The sequence below is a fragment of the Gekko japonicus genome, unplaced genomic scaffold, assembly GCF_001447785.1.
Source record: "Gekko japonicus isolate JY-2015 unplaced genomic scaffold, Gekko_japonicus_V1.1 scaffold730, whole genome shotgun sequence".
Lineage (NCBI taxonomy): Eukaryota > Metazoa > Chordata > Lepidosauria > Squamata > Gekkonidae > Gekko > Gekko japonicus.
In genome coordinates, this window is record NW_015164689.1 from 150,996 (window position 1) to 178,671 (window position 27,676).

A 27,676-nucleotide genomic window follows, 5' to 3' on the forward strand; every position below is an offset into this window, starting at 1 on the left:
AGGAGGGATCATTGAGGCAACACGAATGAAATAAGTCTTCACGTGCTGGTAGAAGATGGCAACAGAAGGGCAAAGGAACCAATAAACTAGCTGTGATCCAGTGTCCCACATGTGCCTAACACTCTGTCCCTGGTGGGCTAGGGCTGATAGGTTGCCTTGCTCCAAAATAGTTTTAGCTGTTCACTGAGCAACTTGATTGTTGTGGCGTGCTCTAATGGCCTCAAAGGACATAGGTGAACTTTGTGCAAGTACACAAGAAAGTCCTCTTGTATCCACTGGAGTTCAACAGAGGTTGCTTTCAGGAGGCGGGGCAACAGTACAGCAATGTGGTCGAGTTTCTCAGGGGCTCTGAGACTCACCAACTGCTGGAGCTTTTTTAGGGGTCCATTTGGTTCTCCTTGGTCCCATCAGTTCGTTGGGAGTATGAACTGAATGCATTGTAAAGTTGAGAGCTGATGTTATGGAGAAAAGATAAATTACTATGTTTAGGTTTGCAAACAAAGGGGATTTTGAAAGCTAACAATGCTAAAAATATGAAAGAAGGGACTAGATTGATATTATATAAGAAATTTGAACTGTCTAATTGCTGTGAAATACCTGTTTTTTTCTCTTTTATATTTTTATTGTTATAAAATTGATTAATAATAGTTATAGCAGATAGGATATAGAAAAAATGAATTGTTTATTGGGAACAAATTTTTACTTAATGATATTTCTTGTGGATTATAGATTAACAAAGGAATAAAGGGAATTATGTATCTAAAGATGTTATGAACGAGACGTTGGCTGGATATTTTTGAAGTGTATTGCTCTTTTTCTTTTGTTTTATATAACTCTTTAAAAAACTAATAAACCTTGCCCATTTAACAATGGGCAAGCAGGAAAAAAAAAAACCCCAAAACCCGGAGGTTGCTTTCACCTCTTCTCAAAGAAACGTCCTTTCCCCATTAGCTTGTGCCATATTAGAACTAGACGCACAACATTTCCATTCCAAAACTTTATTTATATATTACATTTTTATCTCACCCTTCCTTCAATGAGGTCAGGAGGTCATATATGGTGCCCACGTCCTCCATTTAATATTCACAACAGTCCTGTGATATAGGTTAGATTGTGAAAAACTACTTGACCCCAAAGTCTTCCAGTGAGTTTCATGGCAACTGGGGATTTGGACCTTGGGTCTCCCCAAACTTCATTTACACTATAACAACTACACCACACTAGCTTTTAATAATTCCCAGACAACTGAAGCCCCCAAATAATTCCAGTTGGAAAGGAACTCATGGAATCTACCCGAAGGCAAAACAAAGTAGCTTCTTATCCCAAAACAAAGTCCATTCCCTGCCTGACTTGTTCCTAATATCTCATTGTTAGGCAACAGGGTCCAGTGGTTAGATCAAGTCTCAGCTATTGAAGAGGAAGCTCTTCATTCATGGTGTGATGAGTTCAAAGCCAGGCCTGCCTTCCCCCCCAAATGCTGGAGCTCTGTGGTAGCAGTAGTATGAAAAAGATTATCCTTTTTGAAGATCTGTCCTTTTCTTATGCATGTAAATAGGCTTCAAGCCAGGTGTCTCCTGACTCCTTTAGACAGCTGTAAAAGGAAGAGGTATCTCATTAATTACAGCTGATAAGGCATAGATGTTTTCTGTCATTTTAAGTGGGAAAACTAACATACATAGGAGGCAGGATCACAGCAACACACTCTGACCTACATGTATTCATTGGAACATGCTATAGGGTAGGTCAATGTAACATGTATGTGTGTGTGATTCTTTCCATGCAACTGGAAACCATGCTTTAACCTCACAGTTGCATGAAGAAAACCCAACACACATGCACTTGGTTATCTACTGTTGTAAAAATACAAAACGTAGTTCTATCCTATGGGCTTGGCCTAAAATGGCATGCCTCAGGAGCTCCAGAGCACATGATAAAAAAAGGAAATGATTTTTGAAAACTCTGGATACCTCATCTCAATCGGGATTAAGTGTCAGGAGATGGTCCTGGCCAAGATTGTAAGGGATTGGAGGAGGTAACCCTGTCAGCTAAAGGAATGGATCAGATATGGGTCTGTGTGTGAAGAAACAGCAGCTTTGATTCTGGAACAGACTAAGGGAGAAGCAGAGAGACACCACTGTATTTTGTCTGAAGGACCTTCGGGGTGCGCACCATCGCTCGCTCTGGGATGTGATATGGGGTGGGAAATCTGTTGTCTTGTAGGAGCCTCTGGCCCTGCAGATGTGCTCTACTTATCTGTTTTAAAATAAATACTACAAAAACAGTTTAAGTCTTTTGTGCTCTCTCTTCCAAAGGGAATCAAAATCAGGAAACCACGGGCCAGATAATGCAGGGGGGGGGCGTGGCTGTTTGCCCCCAAAATAAGGGAACCACGGGCCAGATAATGCAGGGGGGGCGCGTGGCTGTTCGCCCCGGAGCAAAGTAAAGCTCAGTAGCCCAATCACAAGGTCCCCCAAGTTTCTGTGCTTCAGCTGTTAACTGGTGATCACACGGCAATGCTGCAGCATGACAAAAAAGTGTTTCGCGTTTGTGGGCGTGCACAGTTCTGCGGAGCAACACAGCTTTCAGTTTTGTGTTTGTGTGCATGCGCTTACAAAAAACATCCGGTTTGCAATGGGATGTGCACTGGCGCCAGATGCCACAGAATACTAGCGCTTCCACAATCAGACGGCCGCCTGTGCCACGTGTTTTCTGGATACTAGTACACTTTCCTTGGTAATTTTTAACTCTGCATCTTCGGCAGGACACCACGGGTTGGCCACGGGTGCGCTATGCTTCCCAGATGTTGCGGTGTGATCGCGTTCCCAAAACTCTGCCCAACATTCGTGTCTTTCGCACAGCAAATTCTCCGTGTGACCGGGGCCAATGTAAGCACTACTGTGGAATCTCTCACTGCTCAGGGAAATGGGGAGGGGGTATGTAACACAGCACTACCTTCCAATGAATATGAATATGTCAAAGGTAGAGCTGCCACCACAGTCTCAGTCCCTCACCACCATCACAGATCCTTTCTCCCATTTAGGATGTTTGAAAAGGGCTTTCAGATCATCTAGAAAATATTCATGTTTAAACAAAAGAAGGAGGCAGAGAAAAGGCAAACCAAAGATTTTGCCATGGAGAGGCAAGGAAGTAGGAGAGAAGACTCTGCAAGATTGTTAGCACTTGAGAATGTGTCTTTTACTACCAGACAAAAAAGGGTTAATTGGAAAGCTGCCATCTTAATAATCTATCGATACACCGGGCCTGATTTTCAGCACAAGCTGGCAACCCCTGGGAGCTTCTGGGGGGAGAGCATAGGGAGGGGAATGTCGCTGGGTGTGATGCTCTAGAAATTCCTCCATTGTGCCAGTGATGCTCTAGATATTCCTCTGAATCCTTATGAAAAATACCCTGGAGATTTGGGGAATCTGAGGCGCGTCGCAGCCACAATGACCAGAAATGACATCACTGCATCCATAGCCTCGTCCCCTGTTTTCTCCCATCACTCTGCCTATTTTCAGCTACGGCTTCATCCTTCCTTCTCTCAGCAGTCAGACCCAAGTGGAGGCCATTATTTATTTATTTATGGTATGGCAGAGTTACACACAGGAAGTATGTAATAATATAAACTAGGTAACCAAGAGGAAGCTAAAATGAATTTATACAACAAAAGCTGCTTAAGTCATACGGGCTGAAACAGACACAACACTGGGGATTCCATGAACAGAGCCCCCAGCATTTCTTATTTTCTGCCAATCGTGTGCAGAGACCAGCTTAAGCCTCTGTCACGGCTCAGATGGGGTGTCACCTGACGCTGCCACCACTCTGGTTCCAGGCTCCCTTGAGAAGGCCCAGAGTACCTTCCCAAGACCTTTAGGCCTCCCTTTTGGCCAAATAACAGGGGTGAGGACCAGGCAGAGTGAACAATGAAAATAGTTTATTTCATAGGAGGTCAAACAACAAAGTGCAGAATAACAGTAAGTGGGTGAAAAGAAAAGAAACTAAATGCCCTAACGCGTCTAAATATATACTGTCCCTAGATCACTATTCCAAGTGACACTAGACTACTCACCCTTCCCCCAGGATTAGGATCTCTCCCCCACAGCAGCCTCAGTCCCTTCTGGCTCTGGCTCCTGGGAAGAACAGCTTTTGCTCTGGCACCAGCCCTTCCCCCCCCCCCAGCCCTCTTCTTCCCTATTGGTCAGTTTTGGCTCCAAAACCTCTCCGGGGCTTCTGGGAGTTGTAGGCCCAGCCTCACCTACTGCTAGCCAGGCTCCCTGGGTCTAGTAGGCCTCTGGTGGCCCAGCCCAGATCATGACAGCCTCTCTCCCCTTACATCACATTCTCCATCCATGTTGGGTCCCTGAGTCAGAGCTTTTAACAAGGGCAAGGGAAGTGAGGCCCTCGTCTCAGGCACACAAAGCTGAGGGGTGCAGGAAAAGTATATCATGACTAAAAATAATGATGCGTCATTCTTACTCTTGTTATTTATGTATTTACCTGAGAGTTTCAATTTTATATTCTTGCCTCAGGCACAAAATTAGCTAGTTATGGCACTGCCCTGAGTGCACAAATCTTTAAAAAAAAATGTTTGGAGTTCTATTCATGTATAGCTGAGGTCTTACAGCCAATGTCTACTTACTGTAAAATGTCTGCAAAGGCAGCGAGCAGGGACTTGCACTGGTAGTCAACACCATGCTTGGCACACAGGGATTTCACCAGAGGGGCCACCTTCCAGTAGTTGTGTCGAGGCATCATGGGAAAGAGACTGTGGGAACAAAAGAGGCAGTTATTTCATTTATCAGTTGGTTGATTTAAAATACTTTTAGTGAATTTTTATCCTGACAAAAGTCTCAAAATGGCTTACAGAAAGAAAATTCAGATGACAAAATACTAAAACAGTAAACATAAAAACAGGACCATATCGTGCTTCCACGACCTCTAATATATGATTTTTCTTTACCCAACTGGCCTCTAAGTCAGAGCATATTTGAAATATTGTATTAGCAAAGAATCGTGCAACAAAATCAGTGGTAATAATTGAATCACTATCAGTCTGAGACTGTCAGCTAATGCTGCCATGGGTTGGAAAGTTCAGTCAAAGGGATGTGCTCACTCGCCTCCCCCACTACTTCTCCTTTGCTTGCGCTTATGTGGCAGGCGTCCTTGAGGCTAGAGGCGCTTCTTCCCTGAGCGTCCCGCTGGTAACCTAACAGCTGGGTGTTCGCCCCTGCTTAACAGTGCTTGCTTATTGGCTTTGTAGTATCAGAGGATCTCCTTTGAAGGGGGTATATCCCAAAAGCCCCGTGCCTCTCCCGCCTTTCATGACACAAGAGTTCATAGTGTCTCAAGTACTTTCTCTCTCAATAAAGTGAATCTTCTAAAGACCTGGTGTTGAGCGTGATTGACTGGGAACCCTGACAGAGACCTACACTGGGGAGTTGTTAAATACCCAATTACCCAATTAGTCTTGGAAACTCTCAGGTTTTCAGAAGCTATTTGAAGGTTCCCACAGTGAAATATGTATTGAAGGGCCTAACTTGTAGCTGCTACTCACATCCTTTCCCCCTCCTCCACACATCTCTCAAGTAATGTGAAGTTAAAAAAACCTAATGATATGATGTCATTGAGCATGTGATTGTTGCCCTGGTGCACTCCCATTTTACCAATTGCAGGGAGACACACACACCACACCTTTCATAACTTTTATTTAGGCCCTTAGTAACCAGTTCCTCCATTTTGATGAAGTTCTCTGCCAGAAATATTCTCAGAGTGCACCCGCTTTCATTCATGTACCATACTCACTGGTGTTCAATCTGGAAATTCAAGTGTCCGGTATACCAGTCATTGAACCAAGACTGTTCCACATTACACGTTGCTGCCAGCTAAGGAAGAGAGTCAGAAAAGAAGACATAAGTAGTCTTATTTCATAGTCTTATTTATTCTTGCCCAGGCTCTGCTCTACCGCCTTCTGTCTATTTCCTGCCATCTAGGCTTACCATTTGCCTGCCTGCAGCAGGCAAACTACCACTCCAGCCCTCAATCACTTGAACTTGATCAATTGAGCAGGAGGGGAAAAAACCCTGTGTGAAAACATTGCATATGTTGTGTTATGTATTAGGGCTGGAACATTCCAGGACTGTCTACCAGATACTGGCTGAGCCTGAAGCTCTAGAACAATAGCCCACCAGGACTCTGGAGGTAGCCAATGAGGAACTAATGTTATATAAATAGCCTATCGTTGGGAGTGTTTGGGTGTGGGTTTTGCATGCTATTTAAACAGGGCTGTTGCCCTGAGGTTTTAGTCTTGTTCCTGAAATCACTTAATGAAGGCCCCGTTCATACGAGCCCATTTGGGCCGGGAGCGGGACGGAACTGGGGCGGAGCAAACAGGCGCGATCTCACCTCAACATCTGGCGAGCGTGCCGTCTCCGTCCCTGATCCGTCCCAACGGCCCAAACTGCGCCGCAAAAAACAACCACCTCTCTATGTGGTTGCATCCATTGGTGCGGCGCAGGCAGGGCTGTGGGATCGGCAGCGCATCCTTGCGCCGCCGCATCCCGGCCCCCAGCCGTACTGCGCATGCCCGAGCATGCGCAGTTCGGCAGCCTCCCCCCTCCCCTCGGACTTTTCCTCCCCAGCATCTGAGCGTGCCGGGGAGTGCTGCGCCACGGCTAGGGGATCCGTGGGATCCCACCGCGGCGTATCAAGTTTGGAGCGGCTCTGAGTAGCCGCGTTTCAGCCGGCCCGTGTGCCCGGGGCCGAAGTAGAGCTGTTCACTGCAATGCATCTTGAACCCAGTATTTAACATGTTGTGATGCCACTTCTGGGTGATCACCTGGAAGTGAAGTCACAGCATTCGTGATGCTCTAGGAATTACCTCTGATTGGGGGGCTGTCATGGGAGGGCCAGGTAATCACTCAGAAAGTGTCTCCAACATATCCTTTTCTGGGCTGACCAATAATAGTAAAATAGGAGAAGCATGATAGTGAAAAAATAGATTCCCCAAATGTTCTTAAAACGTGTATGAACTAGATTCAGATCTCATTATTATTATTATTTTATATCCCGATACTCATACCTTAAGGACTGGCAACCCTGCACCCTACAACTATAAAGGCTCTACCAAAATCTTCAAAAATGAAACGGGGAAAGGGTCTTGATTGTGGCACCAGATTACAGAATTCCTTCCACTGGTGTATCTGCCGTGGGCTCAGTTGTTGTTGCTTCCATATCCATTCAAGATCTTTTCGTTTACCCAGGATTTTAGCACCTTGTGGTCATCTGTAGTTTGTGCATTTTTGCTGGTGGAACTTAATGTGCAGTTTTCTTCTTAGAAGCACTGCTGTTCGTTACATTGTTTTATGTTTATTACTAGCCTGATACCCGTGCTTCGCTACAGTATTTAAGTTCCATAATTCCAGTTATAATACTGATGATGTAAAGTTTGAAATGTAACATTTGTTGCAGGAATTCTAATTGAGAAGACTGTAGTGTAAGAAATGAACTGAGGCATACGTCCTTCCCCCCCCCCTCTACTGAAGGACCTCTCTCTAGACCACAGTGGTGGTTCTGCCCTCAGGTGCCAGGATCACCAGGCTGCTTGATGAGCTCCCTCTGGAGCAGGCCACATAGAACTGTCCATTTAACTCCTGCCACCTTCCACAAAAGTGATGGCCTCTCTACTTGTGTTCCTGGATAGTTTTGCTCATATGGAGACTGTGTTCTGAGCACCTCAGGGTGATCTTGCTGGTACTTGGCCTGTGCAGCTCAGTGCCCCACAGGAGTACTATGTCTTTGCCGCATTCCTAAGTTGCCTCCTCCTTGTAGCATTGGTGTATCTGGCTCGACGTTTGCCAGGAGCTTTCTTGGGGGCAGTACGAGGTATGAGGGGGTGGTGATGTGGTGGGCATTTCTTCAGGTTCATGAGGGAGGCACACATCGAAATGGCTTCTAGAAATGTCCTTTACTATCTCCCCATAAACATTCATACCCTGGCCCTGCTCTTACACCTGACAGATACTGGACTGTCTGGTGTTGGGGGGGATTTTATTTAAAGGCATCAGGGAGGCAGGGGCAGCAGCAGTGCTAAGGCAATCCTGCTGAGCAAACCTCTCCGGCGGCTGTAAGCATCCCATCTACTCTCCTACACCTGACAGGCAGCTGCCTGTCCAGTGTAGAACGGGGAGGGGGAAGGAGCATTAGAAGTCACTGTGGAGGTAGGGCTGGCAGGATCACTAAGGCATTACTGCTGGGGCAGGTTCCCTAATGGCTTTAAGCACCCTGCAACCACTGCTGCACCTAACAGACAACCGCCTGTTAGGTGTAGGAGGTGGGGGGAGTATGTTGGAAGCCATCCCACCTCTTCTCCTACACCTGACAGGCAGCTGCCTGTCCAGTGTAGGAAGGGGAGGGGGAGGAGTATTAGAAGCCACTGTGGAGGTGGGGCTACACCTGACAAACAACCACCTGTTAGATGTAGGGGGTGGGGGGAGTGTGTTGGAAGCCATCAGAGAGGCTGGGCCAGCAGCTTTGCTTCACCTCACAGATGGTCCTTGGCCACTCCTGATTTCCTCAACTGTCATTAGTTCTCTGCAGTCCCCTGTAACTGTTGGGTTTTTTTACTTCAGAACATTGAGCTCTGCAGCTGACCGATCATAGAGTGGGGGGTCCAGAGAGGTAGGAATCAATGGAGGGAGCACATTTTCCCCCTTTTGATCCACTTAAGGGTTGAATTTCTAAAAATCCCTTCTTAGCGAGCACCTACACCGCAACAGGAGCGCTCTCCCCGAATTTGGTGTCTCTGGGTACAGCGGTTTGGTTTTTGGTGATTTTACGGTGAGGGGACTTTCTTTTATATATATAGATGACTGTTTAAAATTCAGTAGAAAAATGAAGTAGTAAATGGTAGTAAACTATTCAGAATAAACCTGTTTTTAAAAAACACATAAATAAATTTGCCTATCAGATCTGAACAGCATTTCATGACCAATCATAAGTTGTGTCCCAATCTTTCTCAAGTCATTACTACTATGTGCTTCAAAGAGATGTATTTAAAGCTTTGCTAACCTAATTGCATGGTACCTAAGATCCTTCAAGGGTATTGAGGTCATGCCCTAGTCAGGTGTACTTTTTTTTTTTTTAAGGAAAAAACTAGAATAAAACTAGACCCCATTTGAGTGAATGGAACATTTTTCATCCAGGTAGACAGATCCCAAACATACAGTTGAATTTTGTCTATTTTTCTACATACATTGCCCTGACCTGGATAGTCCAGGATAGCTTGATCATGTCAGACCTTGGAAAGTAAGCAGGGTCAGCCCTGGTTAGTACTTGAATGGGAGACCTCCAAGGAAGTGCAGGGTCACAATGCAGAGGCAGGCAATGGAAAACCACCTCTGAATGTCTCTTGCCTTGAAAGCCCTATGAGGTCACCTGTGACTTGACAGCATAAATATCTCCCACCTCACAGAGCGGTAGAAGGATGAAGGAAGCTCCCTGCTACACCTGTGTGCAGGTTTCCTTATGGTGCCACTCTGAGGCTGCATTTACCTTGGCCTTTGGGGGGCGGGGTTCATCTGTGGCTGGGTCCTTTGACGGGAGGAGGAGGCCCATGCCCGGTGCAGGCTATGAAAGCGTTTCTAGCTTTTTTCTGTGGTGAGGCAGCTGGGCATGAGCAGTCTGTGGACTACACTGGCTGTGACATGGCCTAGGTGCCATTCTACCCTCAGTACAGCCCTGCCTGCATCTCAGGGGTCATTTCCTGCAGGAGCGCACAGGAGCGGAGCTTCGGCAGTAAAGAGCCCAGGGGGCGGGCACATGCAACAAGCCCCGCCCCCTGCTCCCAGCAGCCCTCAGTCAGAGCAAGAAGCAGCCAGATAAGTTGCAGAGCTCCCCCCAGCCCCCCGGCCCAAAACAGTCCAGTGGCACTTTTAAGACCAAGTTTAAGCTCTCCCTCCTCTGCGAGGACAGATCTGCACGTCCCCGTTCCCCCCTGAGTGGTGGGTGTTGCCTTCTGACACACTTCCAGTGATGTCAGGGGGTGTGGCACATGCAAATAAGTTATGCTAATGAGCTTCTGCACCTCTTTTTCTATGAAATGACCCCTGATCATCACCAGCACCCAAGTGTGCTAGTCAGGACCAGAGCCAGAAAACATTCGGTTGGGGGGCACCAGGGGGGCATGACATCATTTCTGGTGTCACAAAAATAATAAAAAACATGGCATTTCTCCTGGCTCTTTTTGCCTTTCCCAGATCCCCATGTTCCTATCCCCTGAGGATGTTACTGTCATGTGGCTGATTATTTCCCTTCTCCCTATATCTGACTGTTTGCTATTTTTATTTTTGAAATTCTAAATTTTTTAAAAATAATGCACCTCCCCCAGTCTTTTTACTGCTTTCTCCCTCATTCACAGCCAATGAGCTGAGGGGTGGGAGATAGCTTGTTTGGTGTGGCGGGAACTGGATGAGTGGAGTGAAGGAAAGATGGGGGAGGCGGAGGAGGAGAGGAAAAGAGGAAAAGAGGGGGAGGCAAAAGAGTTCCTTGAGGAGGTCTTTGGTTCCCCCTGCCTTCTTCCGTCAGTCTGGGACCTAAGAGCCAGAGAGCGAGAGGGAGGCCAGAGGAGGGAGACCCTTTCCTGTCTCAGAAGATCTTGGCTTTGCAGCACCTCTGAGTCCTCTTAGGGTGGACTGGCCCAGCTGTGTGCTTGTAAGTGTTGGAAATGTGTGGGTTGCAAGGTCTTAGATTCCAGCCATTATAGGGTTAACGTGTTTACCTTTCTATTCTATTGTTTAGACTGACCTGGAAGGGAAACCTGGCACAGAGCCAATGAGGAGAAAGCCCCAGGAAAAGTGGTTTGTCTTGTAACACTGATTGGTTAATGTACTCGGGTGACTTCCTTTCTAGGGTCAAGAAGGAGATTCTCCATTGGTAGTTACTTCTTGTGTGACCATGCTTTCTAGAAGTAGGATGTGAAAATGTAACTCTAGACATGTTAGTGACTTTGTAGGTTTCCGGTGTATCTTTCATCCTTAGAAATAAAGCTTTTTAAACAGAAAGAAATGTCTCCTCTCCAGTGAAGCAAAGATCCATTGTAAACTCTGAGTAATTAAGTATATTTGACCATTTTTACCAACAGTAAGTGAAGGAGGGAGCGAGAGTGAGAGTGAGAGAGAAGCACCTGGTGGGGCAGGAGGACACTGCAGGGCCCTTTTAATTGGTGACACCGGCATGAACGCCAAGCAGATCCGTAGCTAGGGAATTCTTTGGGAGGGGGCCTTGGGGCCCCCGCCAATTAATTAAATGAAAGTACAGTGCAGGTGGTAAATTGGAGCACTTTGGGGGCAGCCCAGGAAGGAGGGGGCCCAGAAGAAACACTAGGGGGCCGGGCCCTATGGGCCCCATGCTAGCTATAGGCCAGACGCCAGGAGTTGCATCTTGTTCTGCAAGCCCACGGCTGCCATGGATTCCTTCTACAAGGCAGCCTTGCAGGGCAGTACCAACGGCTCCTCGCCTTTTAGGGCATTTCCTGGTCACAGCAACAAGTTCAGTCCCACGTTCCTCACCAGCAAAGGGCAAAGCCCAGGCTAGCTCCCCTCCCACCCCCGCCAGAAACCTGCATCACTTGCCATGGGCTGCGGAAGGGAAAGGGGAGGAAGGTCTCAGTGGCTGAGGCTGAGGCTGAGCTGAGCAGGGGAAAGGAAGCCAAGGTGAAGCCCCAGCAGCTCATGAGAGCTTGGGAGGGATAGGGAGGGGGGAGTTGGGGGCCGGGAGGGATGAGCAGTGCTAATTTGGTGGGGGCATCGCCCTCAAATGCCCCCCCCCATGGCTACAGGCCTGGCACTATTGCTACAGCTTGCGGAAATGACTCGGGGACTTGCACAGGCATTGATTTAATGCTCCTGACTCTGACCATATACTGGTCCAGTTGCCTATATTCTGGAGCACGTCAACATGGCAAGGTGACAGATGCCCAATAGGCTGGGCAAGCACATGGAGGCCATGGGGGGGGGGGGCTCTAGCCTCCACTATCTGGACATTTCGCATTGCCTGGCAGCCCTGTTTTGACATGTGAGGGTCAATGTTCCCTCTAAGCTGTGGAGTCTTGTGAGCAAAAATTCTACTTTGTGAGCTACTGGCATTAAAGTTGCGAACGAGCGATTTGTCTACTGCATGAATTAGTTTGCTCCGGAGCCATCCTTCCAGAGCCGAGACAAAAATGTGTGAGCCGGAGGCTAAAAAACTGTGAGCTAGCTCACACTAACTCAGCTTAGAAGGAACACTGGTGAGGGTTCACCTGTCTCATTGGGGGATGGATATCTGGCTGCATGGAGTTGGCTACACAGCTGTAGGAGCACTGGCAGGAGCTGGGCAGCAAAAGGCCCGGCTCTTGCAGTGGTATCAGCATGGGGCCGGATCCATTTCCCAGGAAGCCAGCCTGTGTGTCCATTTTCCACCGTATGGGGATCCCCTTAAGGGATCTTGTGGTGACGGATTCAAGGAGTGTGTACTGTTCACCAGCTCCTGGGGGCTACCTTCATGCTCAGGTGCCTGGGGAGGCAACTTAGAGGAGGTCTTCCTAGGGGGATCCAGCGACCTGTCATCCCATGGTTCTCATGACACGAGTCAGTGGGCTGGGGTGGGCAGGAGAACATCGACTGGCAAGTGGGTCAGTCAATGTCCAGGATCCAGTTCCCCATGCTGTGCCAAGGCTTCTTACAGCTGTAACCAATGAAGTTGTGGCCAGTTTATTCCAAGCCAGGTTGTGCGTGTGTTATTCAAACTTAGGTTGTCAAACAGGTTAATGGGGCATGGGGTATAAGGGAACCCCCCTCGCCCTTTGGTGACCTCCCCCACACCCTCCCCTTGGCACTGGGGCCACAAGCTGGGGCCCAGATTGACCACGGGTCCTGTTTGTGGCCCCACAGGGAGGGTGGGGGAGGGCAAAGAGAGCCGTGGCGGCTGCAGCAGCTCCTGCTGGTGGGGAAGGGGCCAGGCCACCACAAGTGTGGGATGTTTGGTCCTGCCCTGGCCCACTGCCGGGCCTATCCCAGAGGTTGGAGAGGGCTAGGGGGTGGGGGCAGCCAATAGGACCATTTAAGATGCTGCCCTGCTCCCCGTCGCCCTCTTTGCTGCACGGTACAGGTTCGTAGTGTGTTCAGTATTCAACATTCTTTACAGAGCATTTCATCACGTGAGGCTTCAGTACCATTTTTCTTTTACTTTTAAAGTTGTGGGGGGGGGATCTAATTTGGCTGTAGGGATTATTTCACAGCCCTTCCCTAGTCACTGTGACTGCTAGCTACTGGCAGCTAGCTACTGAATGTGTAAAATGGCAAATAAAGTTAAATTTCAGTTCTTGGAAACTGAACTGGCCTCACAAGGTGCTAACTGATATTAACAGCAATTAAATGTCCTCCCATTCCTCACAACAAAAATGAGCAGAGCTGGTATATAACTAATGGCAACTTCTAAGTTCTCTGCTGCTTACAGACTTTCTGTAAACTAAGGATGCATCCATAGAGCAAGGATCCTTTGTTTCTCTGTCATCAGGGGTCATTTCCTGCGGGAGCACACAGGAGTGGAGCTCCGGCAGTAAGGAGCCCAGGGGGCGGGCACATGCAACAAGCCCCACTCCCTGCTCCCAGCAGCCCTCAGTCGGGCCACGAGGAGCAAGAATCAGCCAGGTAAGCTGCAGAGCCCACCCCCCGGCCACCTTCAGGTACAAGCTCTCCCTCCTCTGTGAGGGCAGATCTGTGCGCCCCCCCCCCATAGCTAGCAATCCAAAACAGTCCAGTGGCACCTTTAAGACCAAGTTTTATTCAGGTAGAAGCTTTCCCTCCTCTGTGAGGACAGATCTGCACATTCTCCCCCCCCACAATAGCTAGCAATCCAAAACAGTCCAGTGGAGCCTAAGCGGTGGGTGTTGCCTTCTGACACACGTCCGGTGATGTCAGGGGGTGTGGACCCCCTGCTCCCAGCAGCCCTCAGTCAATAACAGGCATAATATGCATAACATGCAACAAGCCCCACCCCCTGCTCCCAGCAGCCCTCAGTCAGAGCAAGAAGCAGCCAGGTAAGTTGCCCAAAACAGTCCAGTGGCACTTTTAAGACCAAGTTTTATTCAGGTACAAGCTCTCCCTCCTCTGCGAGGACAGATCTGCATGTCCCCCGCCCCCCAATAGCTAGCAATCCAAAACAGTCCAGTGGAGCCTGAGCGGTGGGTGTCACCTTCTGACACACTTCCGATGATGTCAGGGGGTGTGGCATATGCAAATAAGTTATGTTAATAAGTTATTCTAATGAGCTCCTGCACCTCTTTTTCTACAAAATAACCCCTGCTCATCACCACCACAAATGCAAAGGCACATCTGCACAGGAGTTGCGTGCACATTTTCCTCTGTCAGCTGCCTTTTTCCCTGTTTCCCCCCTAGTGCTACCAGAGGGCTTTTGGGGGGCTTTTTAAAGAAGTCTAGAGACTTGCTTTGTTTTTTAACTAATAAAATCTGGCATTTGTATTTCTGAGCAAAAAGAAAAAGAAAAAGTTGGATCCAGCAATCCATCAGCAGAAGGTAGCACATCTCACCCACTTTCCCCTCCACACGTAGTCCCTTCGGACTCTGGGAAAGTGGATTCCCAGGGCTGCATAATCCACATGGAATACTAACCATGTGGATTGGTGGGCTGCTGTTCATGAGATGCAGCTGCACTGAAGGAAGAAGGACTGGGGAGCAATTTCTCACCCTTCCCACACCTCACTGCAGCCCACTAACATGCATAGCCAGGGGTCATTTCCTGCAGAAGCACACAGGAATGAAGCTCCAGCAGTAAAGAGCCCAGGGGGTGGGCACATGGAACAAGCCCCACCCCCTGCTCCCAGCAGCCCTCAGTCAAAGCAAGAAGCAGCCAGGTAAGTTGCAGAGGGCCCCCCCACGCCCCCCTGGTCCAAAACAGTCCAGTAGCACCTTTAAGACCAAGTTTTATTCAGGTACAAGCTCTCCCTCCTCTGTGAGGACAGATCTGCACGTCCCCCCCCCCAAATAGCTGGCAATCCAAAACAGTCCAGTGGAGCCTGAGCGGTGGGTGTTGCCTTCTGACACATTTCCGGTGATGTCAGGGGGTGTGGCATATGCAAATACGTTATGCTAATGAGCCCCTGCATCTCTGTTTCCATGAAATGACCCCTGTGCCTAGCTATTAATCTGTGTGGGTTCCATGACTGCTGAATGGGGCAAAAGCAGGAAAATGCACAATCCTTGTATAAATAGGTTGCTGGGTTTAACCTCAAGGTAATTTTTCTATGTTAATCTGAAGGTGGTTACAATCAGCTATTTTACAACTGTGAAATATCACAATATATTAATGCAGTAGGTTATTAAAGCAGAATAATTATCTAAGCATTAACACTCTTGTCAGGATCCAGGTATATGTACCCTAGTACAAAAAATTACTTGTGAATCCATCTTCAAATTGTCAAAATATGTGTTTGGAGAGGGAGTACCCATTCCCAACAAGATGTTTCATAGACAGTACCTGAGCCGAGACCCAGTCCAAATTCTTGTCGTAGTCAATGTGCATTGGGATATGGTTCATTTGTGAGACCCAGATGAACCAACAAGCTTGCAGGAACCTGTGGAGACAAAGGTCTTGCTGTCAATGAAGTGGTACATTTTTGTCTGGGCTATGCTATCTCTGACTACAGGGCTGATGGGAGGAGGGGGGTTCATGAGACTGAATGTTTCTCTGTACAAAAATATGTCCTATGCACAGAATACCAGTGTGCCACAGATGGCAAGGCTGGAGCTTATAGTTTTGTTGTTGTTGTTTTACAGAGGATATTTTTCCTTTATTTTTTTTTTAATGGAGGAGCATCCAGTCCTGTGAACCCCCACTATCTTCTTGGGAGTCAAATGTCAGCCGTGCTCACTCTGTTGTGTTGCTGCCTGACTTCCTGAGGTGGTGACCAAATAATCTGCTTCTGGACCCTCTCTAACCCTGCGGGGCTGCCTATGAATGCAAATGCAATCCACTGTGTCCCCAATGCTGTCTGCCTTTCTGAAGAGCCAAATGGCTCCTCTGTGTCTTCTGTGCAGCTTTGCCTTCCTTTCTTTGGGTGCCCAATACCACCCTGTGCCTGTTCTGCAATGCAGCTTGTCTTCTGGGGTACCAAATGTGCATACCATGAGTTCCCCTACCCTCCCGGAGAACTTGATCTGTACATGCACTTGAGTCTCTCTTCTGGCCTTTGATGTTCCACAGGGCTCTGTTGATTTTGCCATACCATATTAATGTGGACACCCTTCTGAAATGTGCCTTTTTGTAATCCATAAATCTGTACACTCTAAAAAAGCAACAACCAGGAAGGAGTTTTATTACCTGACTGTCCAGTAGTGTGCCATGAAGGTCTTAAATCCCATTAAAGGAAGATACATGAGAGAGATGCGGACATAGAACATCAACATGAAGAGAAGCTCCTGCCAGATAGATTTAATAAAAATTAATAAAAAAGGAATTCTTTTAGACCACTACAACTTATCCTTTATGTGCCAGAAGGCAGTTATATCAACCCCGTCCACTTCCCTCCCTCAGAGGCAAGATTTTCCCTCCATTTTTCTTTCCATTTTGTGACTGAGCCAACCTAGTTGTCTGTTTTCTTCTTTCCTGAAGAAATCTGGCTGTCCCACCCTGTCACAGTATAGTATTTTGGCTCTTTGCTGAACCCAGATACCTGAGACAAGGGTCAGGATTGTAACTTAAACCACTGAAAATGGCACTTGATACGTTTTAAAATTCAAAAATAACAAAATATTTTTGTTAACATAGAGGGGAAAGGGCAGGTGAAATCAGGGGTTGAAATTCCTGAGGTAAAACCAGCACAAGCACAGACTTCTGTTCTTATGTACCAGGTTAATGAGAATGTTGAGAGGCTTTTGTTCCAGTGTTTTCCCCCAAACACTCCAGTATACTTTCTTTGAGTAATCTCTGAACTTTTTCGGTTTCCAGAAGAATGGTACCCTCTTTCCAGTACCCAAACCCCTTCTTTTGAAACACCAGTCTTGAGTTCTTTAACTGACTCGTAAGGTCTCCAAAGGCCGTTTCTAACCACACCAGACCAGGGATCTCTGCACTCTTCAGTGATAACTCTTTTTGACTGGGTAGGGAATTTTCTTCTCTCTCTAGAAGATCTACACCCTTTCCTTGGCGTGAATGGGAGTCTTCGCCTACTACCAAAACTCCCTTGTCAGATTTTCTCCCAGCTCTGTCTGTGTTCAGCTGCTCTCAGCTAAGGCTGAATTCAGGCCATCTTCAGTCAAGGCAGAAATCTGACTCTGTCAACACTACACCCTTTTCCTGTCAGGGTTAGACTCAGACTATCTCAGTACTTGACTCTTCTCAGTTAAGGCAGAAATCTGACTGACTTCTCCTCAGCATCCAGCTCTCTCAAGACTTCTTCTGCTCAGCTGATGCTAACCAATCAGATTGCTTGGAGCAGCCTGTCACTCAAGGCTGTCTGTTTCTGTGAAGAATTAACCCTTCACAGTCCTTCAGCTGTTTGTACAGCACTTCTAGTGCAGTCCATCACAACAGTGTATAAATCCAGGGGTCATTTCCTGCAGTAAAGAGCCCAGGGGGCGGGCACATGCAACAAGCCCCACCCCTTGCTCCCAGCAGCCCTCAGTCAGAGCAAGAAGCAGCCAGGTAAGTTGCAGAGCTCCCCACTGGACCAAAACAGTCCAGTGGCACCTTTAAGACCAGGTTTTATTTAGGTACAAGCTCTCCCTCCTCTGCGAGGACAGATCTGCACGTCCCCCCCGCGCAATAGCTTGCAATTCAAAACAGTCCAGTGGAGCCTGAGCAGTGGGTGTTGCCTTCTGACACAGTTCCGGTGATGTCAGGGTGTGTGGCATATGCAAATGTTATGCTAATGAGTTATGCTAATGAGTTCCTGCACCTCTTTTTCTACGAAATGACCCCTGTATAAATCTATATGAGAGCGGCTTTTTAAAATAATTATAGCATTTGATTTGTATAGCATAAAACTGCATTTAAATTTCTGCCCACCATAAAGCTCACTGTGTGAACTCAGTCCAGTTACCTTGTCATAGTTTAAGGTTGCTTCTCAAGACTGTTATAAATAATCAACCCCATGTACACCAGCCTGAACTCCTTGGTAGATACAAGGGCACTGATAAAACCTTCAGGTCTGAACATGACATAATTTGTAACTCTAGTCTAGATTTAGCTTTAACACAATCCCTTGCCAACCCACATCAAATTCCATGTTTGCTTATTTATGCCACTGAAAATTGCAGAGAACCTGTTCTGGCATGATGTACTTATATAATGATTTCCATGCAAGAATACCATGGAAAACATTCAATTAGAATCGGTTGTTCACCTGGGTCTTTTCTTTTAGGACATGTCTGGAATCAACTGTTCTGCTCAAAGGGTTGGCTGATCCAGTTCAGACCTAATACATCCCACAGGTATGACTTCACAGACTTCTTTTCAATTGTATCTTCACTTATATTAGCAACAGGCCTGATAGTTACTTAAAACTGAGAGTTGTCTGCAGCGCACCTCCAAAGGTTGACCAAGTCAAAGTCCAATAGAATGCCTCCATCTTCACCAAGGGATACTTAGCTCAAGAGAATGCTTCTTTCTCTTCAACGAAAAAGGAGGAACAAGAAAATGGTGGCCCAGAGGCCAAACTTGGCCTTCAAGAGATTTCCATCTGGCCCCCACCATATTAATTGTCTCAGGATAAGTAATCAGAGACAAAGGCTTAGATCATAAATTTACTTTCAGCTTGTGATAGGCAGTTCTACTCCTGAAAGAGAGGGAGTGTGATTTTTGACAATTATGCCCTCCCTCTGTAGCCCCTCACTTTGAACGCCATGGAGAGGTATAAACAAAGTTGAGCTCCAGTCATTATATAGAATGACTATGCAATACTGGACACATGAATGTACAAATATAGGAGCAGTCATGCCTGGTCAAACCCGTGTTCCATCTACTCCAACATTTTGTTTCACACAGTAGCCAATCCAATTAGGGTTGCCAGGTCCCCTCCTCACTCCAGTGGGGGGATTTGGGGGGGGGCATTCTGGAGGTGGGCAAGGATGCCCCCAAGCCCCGCCCTCAAGTGTAACCACCTGCCCAGCCACCCCTCTTCCTCCCCTCCTGCCAGACTTAAAGGGCTTCAGTTGATCGGCAGAGATCACAGGGCCTGCCAATCAGCTGGAGGGCCCTTTAAATCTAGCAAGAGGGCTGGGCGTAATCAGCCCTGTGTTGTGGACCACACCCCACTCACAAAAAGACCCTTTAAAGGGTCTTTTTGTGAGCCAAGCATGCGCCTGCGCCTGCCCCTTTAAAGGGTCTTTTTGTGAGTGGAACCTGTACCCACGACTGCCCTTCTCCCTCACTCCTGCTAGATTTCACGGGCCCTCCAGCTGACTGGCAGGCCATATGGTCCCTGCCAAGCAGCTGAAGCCCTTTAAATCTGGCAGCAGGGGAGGGAGAGGGGTGGCCGGGCAGGTGGTCATGCTTGAGGATGAGGCTTGGGGGCAGAGGTTCCCCTGCCGGTCAACTGGCTGGGGGGCAGAGTGGAGCCCCCAAAGGTGGGGTAATCTCTGCCTGGACCTGGGGCCTGGCAACCCTAAATCCAATACCCCCAGAAGGATTACAGGCAGGTCATGGGCAATGTTCCCTCTAAGCTGTGGAGTCTTGTGAGCAGAAATTCTACTTTGTGAGCCATTGGCATTAAAGTTGTGAGCAAGCAATTTGGCTACTGCAAAAATCAGTTTGCTCTGGAGCAATGTTCCTTCTAAGCTGTGGAGTCCTGTGAGCCAAAACTCTACTTTGTGAGCCACTGGCATTAAAGTTGTGAGCAAGCAACTTGGCTACTGCATAAATTAGTTTGCTCTGGAGCCTTCCTTCCTGAGCTAAGACAAAAATGTGTGAGCTGGAGGCTAAAAAACAGTGAGCTAGCTCACACTAACTCAGCTTAGAGGGAACACTGCTCTGGAGCCATCCTGTCCTGAGCGGAGACAAAAATCTGTGAGCCGGAGGCTAAAGAACTGTGAGCTAGCTCACACTAACTCACCTTATAGGGAACACTGGTCATGGGGTTTTAAATCCTTGTTGGTTGTTTACCACCACCACCACCACCAGTATTCAAGAGCTTTATTCCTCTGAACCTAGAAGTTCCATTTTCATCACTGAGAGTAATAAACACTGATAGTTCTATCCTCCCTGTCTAATCCTAAGTGGGGTCGACTCTGGAAAGTACTTGGATGGGAGACGACCTTGAAATATCAGAGGCAGGTGGCGGAGGCAGGCTTTATTCAGCCACCTCTCTGAATATTCCCAGGCCCCCAGGAGGGGTCAGTCACCAGAGGTCAATGTGACTTCCATGCACATATGAACACACACAACACCCCCCCCCCCCAGGATAGGCCTGACTGGGATCTATTTCCCCTGTAAGTTACTCCTCCCAACCTTCCCCTGCACAACGTCTTGCTAGGTTGACAAGAGCTATAGTCACCTGGCCTCCCTAACTGAATCAGAAAGCTAAGAAAACAACAATCGAGTATGTTCTGAGAATGTACTAAGAGTGGCATCTGGCTAACTTCCGTTGTCATGATGAAGACCACCACCTATAAAGATGCAAACACATCTGGGGGTGGGCAATACTAACTTTCAATTGTGAACCAATCAGCAATTCAAAAATACAGGATATCCAGCCTAAAAGAAAACAGCTGTGCAAATATCGTTAATGTGATTTCCATGCACATTGTTCACCGGGATCACAGCAACACTAACTAGGAATACGTACCAGCCATTTTTTCCTCGTATATACGAAGTAGAATGTAATCAGTTGAAAGAAAGGGACAAGTGCGCCCGGAGCAACCACTGGAGGAGGAAACAAGAATGCTGCCATTACAAAGAGTGAGAAATCAAGTAGTCCTTGACTTAAATCTCAGCCCTGCCATCAATAAGCATTTCCAGAGTTTTCAGGATAGCATGATAAATCTATTTTTGCATGCATATGGATTATTTTCTGTTGCAAAGTGGTCTCTGTTCAAACACATTTGCAGGTTTTTGTAGAGTTTCAAGAAGTTTCAAAACTTGTTTGACCAGAGAGGGACAGACAAAAATGAATATGTATTAGAGTAGGCGATGATAGACATAGCATCTTTCTGCCAAACCTTTGGAAGACTATCCTATATTCAGTGAAGAGTCCTCATTCTGAGCCCCACTGTCCATCTACAAACATTTTCAAAGAAGCTTCCCACAGTCCACTTTTGGTAGGAAAGGAATAATGATGTGATATGAGAAGGCAGGGGACTCATGCATAGTACAACATGCCCCTTGGTATAGTCTGCAATCCCCGATATATTTTGTGTGGACAGATGCAAGGCAATCAGCAGTGCAAGGAAACTGGAACTAGAATGTAGGCATCATATTTATATCTAATTTTGAACACAGTCCTGTGAGGATCAAAGATAAAATCTGCACAGTGAATCCATGCACAGACGGACGAGGGGAAGACAGAGCTGTGGTTTGCAGAAAATTCCTCATACTGAAGAAAACTGACTTTAAAAAATGGAGAGAGGATTTCTACACAAGCAGAGAAACTGCTACTCAAAACTTCAAAGGTGTTGTGTACAGAGAGACCACAGAAATGGTAGAAGGCTTACACGTGGGAGCTGCACTGTTTCTGCTCCCAGCCTCTGCCACTCGCTAGGTGATGGAAGAGTCATATTGGATACACAATACACAGTCCCACTGGTCAGTGGTGGTGGTGGTGAGAAGCTTGGAACAATGGCAGGGGGATGGAGAAACAGAGAACATGGCAATTTGGGAGAGAAAGAGAAAGAAGGTGGTGAGGGGAGAACAGAGGAGAAGGGGAGTGTCCAGCAGGAGAGGGGGCGAAAGACTAAGAGGCAGACCTGTGGATTCAGGAGAAGAAAGTAGGGGGAAGTACGGGGAAAGTGGAAACCAGAGTAGGATGAGGTGTTTGCTCCAAGCCACGCTTGAGAGCTCTGCTGGCCCCAACAAGAAGGTTCAAGAAGAAAAAAGCCATGTGAAAGGGGCATGTGGCAGTTGCATTATTAGTATAGGGTGGCAAAGACACTCACCGCTGAAGTACTTGTGCTGGTGGTTATAAGGCAAAGACTTTTTCTTCATTTTCCCAAGCTATAAATGGAGACAGCACCACAGTAAGCAAGCTTAGCAGGAGAGGCAGGACCTAAGATATTTCTCACATTGTCCTAAATCCAGTGATACCAATGAATGCTTCCCCTCTCATTCCTTCCTTTCAACAAACACTCACTCACATGCCCCACATTTCTGATTACACTGTTGTCCATTAACTATGTCTGAATGTATTTTGCTCTGTGCCTGTTTTTTTTTAATCCCTCCAGACACAGAATCCTGTAGTATGCACATCCCTTGGATGAGGGGTCTAACTACCCCACCAGTGCCAGGTCACTGACATAAATGAAAGCAAAAGATCACACACACACACACACACACCTTTCTGCTTTTTCATTTTTTTCCTTGCTGCACAGGATGAGGTGGTGAATCAGACAGTAGCAGGCGCATAAAATAACAGCATGTATATGCTCACCTCCCAAGAGAGTGGCTTCCCCAGGCTGAACAGGAGGGGATGCATATTGAGATCCGGGTCCTTGCGGTAGCAATTGGGTTTGGCGTGGTGCTGGTTGTGCATATGGTTCCACCAGCTAGGTGGTCCACCCTGTGGAAAAATCAGCAATGAAAACCTTCCAACCAGAATGATACCAAAAATAATCAGAATCTTCATCTTTTGTTTCTTGGTGCATGCAAGGCACAGCCGTCGAATTTTATTCTACCACTGTACTCAGCCGTGGACCCTTCCGTCATCCCAAGGAGCCGTCCCATGGTGCAACAGGCTCTTCTTTTGGCACTGGTTGCTCCTTGCTCAACTGATAGTACAAAACCTATCTATATACCTACTATATCCAGGGCAACTGGTTGGCCACTGTGTGAACAGTATGCTGGACTGGATGGACCACCAGCCTGACCAGCAGAGATCTTTCTATGTTCTTAAATCCTGCCCCATGTGGAGATAGAAAAATGCATATGATAGAGCCAGCCACAGAGAAGGGGGAGTGTTTTGCATATCTGAGAGAACCTCTAAAGGTAAAGGTTCCCTTGCTCAAAAGCCAGTCGAGCAACTCTAGGGTTGCGGTGCTCATCTCCATTTCAAAGCCGAAGAGCCAGTGCTATTCGAAGACATTTCCGTGGTCATGTGGCCGGCATGACTAAACACCAAGGCGCACGGAACCTAGAGAACCTCTAGGTGTGCAAAAAAAGAAACTATTTCCCCCTTTAGTCCCTGAACTGAGGCAACACCCTCAAAGTGGTCTTGCAATCTGTGCATGCATCTGGGATACTTCACAAACACTAAGATCGATTTCACACAAGAGCTGTGCCACGGTCGCGCCTCCCTTTGCCCTGCTTCTATTGGTCAATTTCCCACTCGAAGCCGGGCGGCTGCATTTTGACCCGCAGCTTCGCCCGGTTTTCCCCGCGGTTTCATGATCCTGTTTTTTGAGGATCATGAAACTGCGGGGAAAATCGGGCAAAGCTGCGGGTCAAAATGCGGCCGCGCGGCTTCGAGTGAGAAATTGACCAATAGAAGCGTGCAAAGGGCGCAGCTCTTGTGTGAAATCGGTCTAAGATTACAAAGGCAACCAAAATAGTGCCAGAAGTCTTAACAGATGTCAGGTGCCATTTTGGGTTCCTGTAGCAAATTGGCACCAAGGTGTATTGTGCTGTAGAACCTTTCTGCAGAGTAAAGTGAGACCATTCAAGTATGGATCAGGTGTTTGCACAAATGCTCTGTACTTTACAAGCAGGTCATTCAGCAACAGGAGCCACACACTTCAGCATAAGCAGATTGCTATGACAACTGGAAATGTCATCTGAAGTTTTACAAGGTCATCTTACACTACTTGTGTTAAATACTGGGTTCCATGGATGAGCAGACTCCATGTCTAGTGGTCAGCTCAGCTTTCAGCAGATACAACACTGAACCCTCAGGGCAACAGCCTATTTAAATAGCATGCAAAAACCACACCCGAACACTCCCAACTCCCAATGATAGGCTATTTACATAACATTAGTTTCTCATTGGTCACCTCCAGAGTCCGGGTGGGCTATTGTTCTAGAGCTCCAAGGTCAGCCAGTCTCTGGTACTCAGTCCTGGAATATTCCAGCCCTAATACATAACAACTTGGGACAGCATTGTGAGTTGCCACAACAACTTGCTTTCCCACTGAGACTTCCTCACAGGATGAAGATGAGGGAGAGGGAAGGAGGAAGACTAACCAAGGTTCCTCATTCATCACCCACTTGGGTGGCCTCGTGCCCATCAGTAGGACACCAAAACGGAGCCACCCACAGACAAGAGAGAGATTACTGCATACCTGAAGAAATCCCTGATCATGCAAAAAAAGAAGTTTTTCCTTCCCTTCGGAAAGGGTTAAACTTTCCTCCATAAATTGATGTAGTGCTTTAATGTGGAGCAGAGGTCTATCAGTGGCTGTTAGTCACAAGGTATAGACAGGAACTCTCAGTCTGGGGCAAAGGATGCTCTGTACTCTTGGTGCTTGGCGGGGGGGAGGGGCAACAGTGGGAGGGCTTCTGGTGAGTTTTTGTGGAAGATGTATGGATCCTTTTGATGTGATAACCCACCCTGATGGGTAGCTTATACTTTTTTTATAACTGCCATCAAGTTGGCCAAGGCCAATTTTCCCTACCTTTTCTAATTTGAACTATAGCTCATGAACCAAGTGACCCATTTCAAATTTTGAAGCACTGTTGGGAAGCTGATAAATCATTTGGAAGATATTGCTTCCAGGGTCTTGTTTTGGTTTCCAAAATACAGGTCAAAGCCTTGCAACAAATTAAGCACTGAAGATGATTCTTCTAGGAACCACTCCACATGATACTTTTCCTTTACACACAATGATGTTATTCTGTATAGGAAAATATGTTCGTAGGCAATGTCACGTCATGTTTTGCTTACTGAGACAGCGCAATTGGTTACATTCACCACACATGACAGCACACATACTTTTCTCAACAAAGCAGAAATATTAGTGCAGGTAAATATTATAAAAATGTTCTCATTCTGACCTCCATACAGTGCAAGGGGCTTAGTGCAGTATAAGCACCCCTAGTTTCTAAGTCACTTAGAAGGCAGACATGTTTCTTCTACCACTGGGAAAGAACCACTGTGCACAGGAAGGCAGATGCTACTCGACAGCATTTGCTCAAAGCTGTACTGCCGAGCATTATGCCACGTTTCACCACCTCCAAAGTGATTTCAGTGCAGACTTTCATCAGGGCCACCACTGTGATAAGAGGAAGGATTTAACCCACACATTACTGATTGTGTGAACAGGGAAATTAAAATGTTTTCATTGCAACAACCAAGCCCATCCTTAAACATGTTGCTCATGGGAGAGAAGGTTTTATAACAAGAAGTCTTCTCCTCATTTATCTTGTAGGCTGATGGTGAAGAGTGGGATGCAACTGTGAGTTTTGGAATGCTCGATAACCTTGACTTATTTTCTGCTGTAGTGTTTAAAGAGCCTGTCATTTTGTTGGTAGCATTGCTCATAAGCTAGTATGGGAACATCTGCAATGGCTGAACAATATCTTGGCTGAGCATCTGCTCCTCCCTTTTTCAAAGGTGACTTAAACCCTGGACTTGGCCAGAGGCACGGGTGGGAGAGGGGATTAGGAACACCTGTGCTGGCTGAATAAGACTGGGGCTGGGCATCTGCACATCTCTTTTCTTTCGGTAACTTAAAGCCTGGGCTTGGTCAAAGGTGCAGCAGGGAGGAGATGGGGAATATCTGAGCATCTGCCCCTCTGCAATGAGATAACTATCCTGTATCCCATCAAAAATCTGAACCACTTGTTCAGTGAGAATTATTGGCACCCACCGGGTGCAGTCAGATGGTGTGCTGAGAGCGGGTTAAACTGCTCCAGTTCTAACCGGATTATATTTTATCTGGATAATTGCAATCACACTTACTTCCCTTGTCCCGCCTCACTGCGCAGTCACGTCGCTCCCTGGCAAATACACTACCGACGCGCGGGAGCGTGTGTCGGCAGGCTTTTAAAAAAAAATCCTCAGTTTGCGCATGCACATAGGCACCCCTCCATAGAAGAGGGGCACTACCATGGCGCATGCGCAGAACCACCAGAGCGAATCAATCCAACCCCTCCAACAAAAGACTTCCCTTTAAATGTTTGACCCGAAAATGGCCTCCGTGAGATCTCAAACTCATTTCAACATTAAAACAAGTGTCCGTTTAAATGTCAGTTTTCTAAACGCGGTGGCAGAGCGCTGCCTATGCGCAGACCGCCAATACATTAAAAAAAATGGTGGGCGAAAAGCGGAAGCCTCGGGCAGCTTTCAAGCGGGGAGGGGGTTTAAACTGGAAGTGGCTTGACACCGCAGGAGCGATCAGACGTTAGAAAAGTGCGTCTGGAACCAGAGAATCAGGAAAACACCACTTGGGGACCTGGTAACAAAATACTCCAGTTTAAAGGGGGTTTGAGCCGGAAACCAACGGCTGGAGACGGTGTGCAGATGTTGGGTGTGTGAACGTGGATATAAAATGAAGCCATTGCTGAACCGTCACAACACCAGATCAAATGGCACGTCTGACCACATCCACCAAGTAGTTTTCGGAGTCTTCAAAAGAATCTATATGGGAAAAATCTGGGAATGGGGCCAAGTTATCCACAATAGGACAATATTTATAAGTGACTTCTGTGTTTAACATTGCATCAACAAACCAGACAGAAACTTTCATCAGGCTAATAGCTCAAGTGGTTAATACGCTGAACTGCAGGCTGTGGAAGGTTGGTAGTTCAGCAGTTCAAGACCCGAGTGCCGCATGACGGAGTGAGCTCCCGTCTCTAGTTCCAGCTCCTGACAACCTAGCAGTTCGAAAGCAAGAAATTGCAAGTAGATAAATAGGTACCACTTCAGTGGGAAGGTAACAGCATTCCGTGTACCTTAGTGTTTAGTCATGCCGGCCACATGACCACGGAAATGTCTTCAGACAGCGCTGGCTCTTCGGCTTTGAAACGGAGATGAGCACCGCAACCCTAGAATCGAATTCGACTGGCTTTCGAGCAAGGGAACTTTTACCTTTACCTTTTTAATGGACTTTACTGAAAAAAGATACAACTCTCTTTTTTCAGCAAGATGATAATAGGTACAGATTAACCCTATGAGTATAGAAAGACCACATGCAAAGATTTTTTTGAGCATAATTGATTATATGAACTTTAAAGTAAATCAGTTTTCAAATAACTATCTCAGAATGCTTTAGAAACCTTTAGATGCCCAATGCACACAAGCACATACAGAAATCTCACCTATATCTGATTGACACGCCGTTCACAGAAACCTGAGTAACTTTAACTGGAAGCCTAGGCTTGTCCAAAGGCATGAGCCTTTTCATGAGCTAAAGGGTTCTTTACTGGCCCATGGCCTTTGGACTGAATCTTGAGGCCCTGTGTAAGCTGTGCTGCCAGAACCAGCATTACTTCAGAATGTCCTTGGGTCTCAGTGCTGGACTATGGCCTGCTTGGTTGTATG

At 47.0% G+C, this 27,676-nt stretch overlaps 1 protein-coding gene across 1 annotated transcript in view; it reads right to left on the reverse strand.

Moving 5' to 3' along the window:
- Positions 1 to 727: 727 nt before the first annotated feature.
- LOC107108850 (fatty acid desaturase 1-like) overlaps positions 728 to 27,676 on the reverse strand; it is a 49,756-nt gene continuing 22,807 nt past the window's right edge. The window contains exons 5-12 of the mRNA XM_015409372.1: positions 22,634 to 22,762; positions 22,143 to 22,200; positions 20,837 to 20,913; positions 16,375 to 16,472; positions 15,532 to 15,628; positions 5,803 to 5,882; positions 4,640 to 4,765; positions 728 to 1,591 (exon numbers count right to left, since the gene is read on the reverse strand). Coding sequence (XP_015264858.1) covers positions 1,540 to 1,591; positions 4,640 to 4,765; positions 5,803 to 5,882; positions 15,532 to 15,628; positions 16,375 to 16,472; positions 20,837 to 20,913; positions 22,143 to 22,200; positions 22,634 to 22,762 — 717 coding nt within the window. The 3' untranslated portion in view covers positions 728 to 1,539. The remainder of the gene's footprint in view (positions 1,592 to 4,639; positions 4,766 to 5,802; positions 5,883 to 15,531; positions 15,629 to 16,374; positions 16,473 to 20,836; positions 20,914 to 22,142; positions 22,201 to 22,633; positions 22,763 to 27,676) is intronic.